The sequence below is a fragment of the Octopus bimaculoides genome, chromosome 2 (genome assembly GCF_001194135.2).
Source record: "Octopus bimaculoides isolate UCB-OBI-ISO-001 chromosome 2, ASM119413v2, whole genome shotgun sequence".
NCBI lineage: Eukaryota > Metazoa > Mollusca > Cephalopoda > Octopoda > Octopodidae > Octopus > Octopus bimaculoides.
The window spans coordinates 167,700,501-167,705,500 of NC_068982.1; the positions used below are offsets into that span (position 1 = coordinate 167,700,501).

At 36.6% G+C, this 5,000-nt stretch overlaps 1 protein-coding gene across 2 annotated transcripts in view; it reads left to right on the forward strand.

The window, feature by feature from the left end:
- LOC106869337 (heat shock 70 kDa protein 12A) overlaps window positions 1-5,000 on the forward strand; it is a 296,374-nt gene that overhangs the window by 216,256 nt on the left and 75,118 nt on the right. For both annotated transcript variants that reach the window (XM_014915050.2, XM_052965711.1), the window contains 2 exons: window positions 1,177-1,372; window positions 2,732-2,854. In XM_014915050.2, the coding sequence (XP_014770536.1) occupies window positions 1,177-1,372; window positions 2,732-2,854 (319 nt within the window). The remainder of the gene's footprint in view (window positions 1-1,176; window positions 1,373-2,731; window positions 2,855-5,000) is intronic.

Genomic DNA, 5,000 nt, shown 5'->3' on the forward strand with positions numbered 1-5,000 from the left:
ATATATATATATATATATATATATATATATATATATATATATACGTGTGTATAGTATATGCATACACACACATATCGATGTATACAAACATGTATTTACGTATGCATACTTGTGTGATACCTTGCTGCATAGTTCTGTATGGAATATACAAACATAAATACATACATACATACATACATACATACATACATACATACATACATACACATATAGAAATATAAATACATGTAAGGATATATCGTTCATGGGTTTGCCAACATAAATTTTGTTGGCTTACACCAGCGTCGTTTGCAATGTCTCTTAACTTTCAAAGTCCATTTTTCATTGCTGTAATATGTTCTTCAAATTAGGTAGAACTGGCCATTATAAGGAGCAGAATAATGTATAATTAACGACTTTTTCTGCTAAAGTGCACTGCTGACTTTAAACATTCACCTTGCAACTTGATCAAGTTCTTTGAAGAACAGGTAGCGTTTATAACTAACATGCGCTGTCAGTGAAATTACTAGACATTCCAGGATGGCGAAAATGAAAACTTCATGAAGACAAAGTCTGTTTTAAACGAGCCAGACCATTCCCGCTGTTAGTGCCCATTTTTAGTTTTAGACAGAGTGTATTCAGGATTTATTATCATAAACATATCCTTCTTTTTCTTAAATGAGATTTTGAGGGAAATTTCGCCATTATTTCTAAGCGGTTGATTTAGGAGCGGGTTCCTCCTTAGCCCAGTGCTAAAATGAGCACTGGTGTAATCAATACTCATAACGTACTATAAAAGAAACACAAAAAACTGCACCACTATGAAAATGTTTAGTACTTAGCTAAATTATCTCATTCTTTCGTTACTGAAATGTGCTGTCTCTTAAGTAAAGGATAACTTTGGTGCATTGAGTTATGATAGCATTTGTGTGATGGAATCCAATTTTGAACTTGCTATAGCTTTAAAAATCTCATACTCTGTTTAGCTTATAAATTAGAAGTCAAAGTATCAGTGTTGTTAAATATTTTATTATTTCAATAGATATCCTTTCATAGGATACCTATTGGCATTAAAGTTTGGCTCTAAAATGTGGTATAAGCATTGAGTGATTGCTTTTGTTGTTGATGTTTTTAATGATGGCAGCGTGACATTGCTATTGTCATAATTGTTTTGAATATCTTTCGTTTAATTTTCAGGCCGGGATTGCATCACCATCGAACCCTGAACAACTTATTATAGCTCTGGAACCGGAAGCCGCTTCAATATATTGCAGAAAGTTGAGACTCTATCAATTGGTACCGGATACTCCTACATTGCATCCTTTAACATCGCCAAATAAAAAAAGTCCCGAGGTCATCAATATGGACATTGCATGTTCGGATTTAATTCCCGGTAAGCTATTGCCCCGATTATTAAAAACCCCTTATGTTTTGGGTTATTATTTTATTCTTTCACTAATTTCAATCATTGGATTGAAGCCTTCAGGAATTTTATCTGAGTATATGTTCTGTCGACACCCCCAGGCGAAGAAGTAGGATCTCCCAAGACATATAAATAGAGGTAGTCTCGCCGCGGTAGGAGTGTTGAGTAGCAGTCGAGTAGCAGTCGTGTAGCGGTTGAGTAGAGATCATCCTAAGGTGCTAGATAGCAGTAGCCTGAGACATAACATTATATAAGCTTGAATTAATAATTCCCCTTAATAGTATATCGATATATCAGACTGAGAAAAAGTAAGCAACGTTTTGAAACATGAAATTCATCACAGTATATTTCAACAATGCAGAAATTTTATTTATCAAAGTAAGTACCATTACAATCAGCCCATTTTTTCCAACGAGTTACAAGTTTGTTTATTCCGCTAACATAAAAATCTGGAGTTCTGGAGCTGATGAACTCTTTGAACGCACTTTCAGCATTGGTTTGATTTTTGAACTCCTTCTCTCGTAGGAAACCATGAAGGTGCTTGAAAAAGTGGTAATCGGTAGGAAAAAGGTCTGGGAAATAAGCTGGGTGGGGAAGAACTCCGTAACCAAGTTCCCCCAACTTCTGGAGCGTCATTAGTGAAACGTGTGGTCGAGCAATGTCATGAAGAATGATTGGCCCTCTTCTGTTGACCAGTCTTGAACGGAGCAGTAGCAGTTTTTCGTTCATTTTGGCAATTTCATGGCAATATGTTCCTGCAGTAATGGCTTTTCTGCGTTTTAAGAAGTTATAGTGGATGAGTCCAGCAGTACACCACCAAACAGTCACCATAAACTTCTTCTTGAAGAGCTCGGGTTTAGGGAAGGTTTTCGGTGCTTCATTTGGGGCAAACCACTGCGAAGAATATTTTTTATTATTGTACAGAATCCATTTTTCATCGCAAGTTACAATACGGTCGAGAAATTGATCGGTCTGTTTACGGAGAAGAAGCAATGAGCAAATTTCATATCTGCGCATTTTCTGATTTGCATTCAAATCGTGTGGTACCCATTTGTCGAGCTGTTTTGATTTTCCGATCGCATGCAAATGGTTGCAAGGAATTTCCTGGCTAACTTGAAGTTCTTTTGTCAATTCTTGAGTGGTTTTACGTGGATCTTTCTCAATGACGGTCCTTAATTGACCGTCATCGATGACAGATGGACGTCCACAACGCTCACGATCTTCAAGGCTCAGGTCTCCACTGCGAAATCATTTAAACCATTTATATGCATGCATTTATATTTGGTCCTTTTCTGTGTGATATGTAAAATAAATTTTGTCATTTTTCAGGCATGAGGTACATGGTGGTGGATTGCGGCGGAGGCACAGTTGACATTACTGTTCATGAGCTAGAAAGCAGTGGTCTGTTGCGGGAACTGTATAAAGCCACAGGGGGTGCGTTTGGAGGCACTGGTAAGTACTTGCATGTTTACTTCACAATCAAGCTCCTAAAACAAATTAACAGTTTTTCAGATTTAGAGTCGAAGCTAGCAAGTTCGAGGGGAGGAGTTTAGTCGATACCACCGGGCTCCTCTACTTCACTGGTGCCTTAGATTTGAACTGTCTTAAAACAAAATAATTCTTTCTAACTTTGGCAGAAGGCCAGCAATTCTGAAGAGAGGGAGCTAGTCAATTCCATCGTCTCCCAATACTTGACCAACTCTGAAAGGATGAAAGGTAAAGTTAAGTTCAGTGGAACTTGAGCGCCGAGCGTAAAGACGGACGAAATGTCGTAAAACATTTTGTTCGGCACGGTATCGATTCTACCAGCTTACCGCCATATCCTTGAGGAGAAAATCATTCTTTCTACTATAGGCATAATGCCTGAAACTTTAAACCTTGGGGAAAGTTGCTAGTCGATTACAACGACCTCAGTGCTCAACTGGTACTTATTTTATCGACTTCGAGAGGATGAAAGGCAAAGTCGGCCTCGGTGGCGTTTGAACCCAGAACGTAAAACCGCAAGAAATATAGTAAAGCACTTTTTCCGGCGTGCTAACAGTTCTGCCATCTCGCCTGATCCTTAAGCGTAATAATAAATTATATTTAGTATATTTAACACTCTACACTTTTTAATGATAATAATAATGATAATTAAAAGTACAGTCGATTGAATTAACTCTTGTATGCGACTAGTACTTAGTATTTATCGAAGCTGGTAAGATTTGAGTTCAGAACCTAAAAGAAAAAGACTAAGAGGTTCCCAAAAGACTTCAGCGGTGCTTTGCAAGTTTGGCATCTTGAATGATTATACGGTTAAAATGCACATTATGATATCTGCACGTATGTAGATGTACATAAATATATTCATCTATATATACTTGTATGTACAAATTTATTTCACGCGCACACGCACACACACACACACACACACACACACACACACATGTAATTTGAATATGTGTTTGCATGTACGTCTGGGTCAAAAGCACAGTGGGTATTGGAAAATTTCATTTATAGCAGCCTTTATTCTCAGTCTTGCACTATAAATCATTCGTATTTCAATAGTTAGCGGAATAAAATATTTTCAGTGATGTTCCAGCATATCTTCTCGTCTATTTTCCTTAATTAAACATAATATGTGCATTCACACTGGAATCACCACGAATGTCATTATATAAGTTATAATGATAACTAGATAGTCGTCAGGCGAAGCTTGACAAAATTCAATACAAATTGTATACCTAATATAATAACACTCTCTAGAAAAGCTACGTATAAACGAAATTTTTTTTTCTCATTGCGTTATGTCTTCCTGAAAGCAAGCTGTGGATATGCCGTGTTTGCTGTAATAATATTCTACATTATATTGATACGCAAGTAAAATAATCATCATTGCTTTCCTGCTGTGTGAGCTGACTTCTCTGAGATAATTGATAGTTTTACTAATGATGTCATCAAGTAAACGTTTTGATCAATTAGTTTTATTCTGTAATGGAATGCAAAGACAGATATTGAATGTTTACGAATTTAACAGATGCTGTTGTTCTTGTTGACGTAGGCTTTATTGTTTTTAATGACGAAAAATGGTGAAGCTGAATATAAAGATCATCATGTTGATCATAATCATCTTCCCATCACCCTTTCCATCATCTCCTCCTTCTCATTCTCACCACCACCTTGCTTTTTACTTCTTCTTCTTCTTCTTCTTCTTCTTCTTCTTCTTGCGCGATTACACCATACTCACTCACATGCATACGCGCGCACACATGCAAACCAGACATATATATTTACAAATAGATTCTCGGTGGTTTCGATGTCATTGCCAATATTTATACACCTTATTGTTGTTTATATATCACTATTCATGAAAACGAACATTACTCTCTCTCACTCTCTTCTCCTTTCTCTCTCTTCCTTTCTTTCTCTATCCCTCTTTGGGTGTGTGTGTCTGTCTTTATACATATGTACATATATATCTACATACACGCACGCACATGATAGTGCATACTTCCACCGACGTTCGAAAGACGAGAAACTTAATTTATGATATTTGCTTAGTGAAATAATTTTGCAATATTACTGTTTGAGGTTTAATAAACGCATATTTAATATTTAA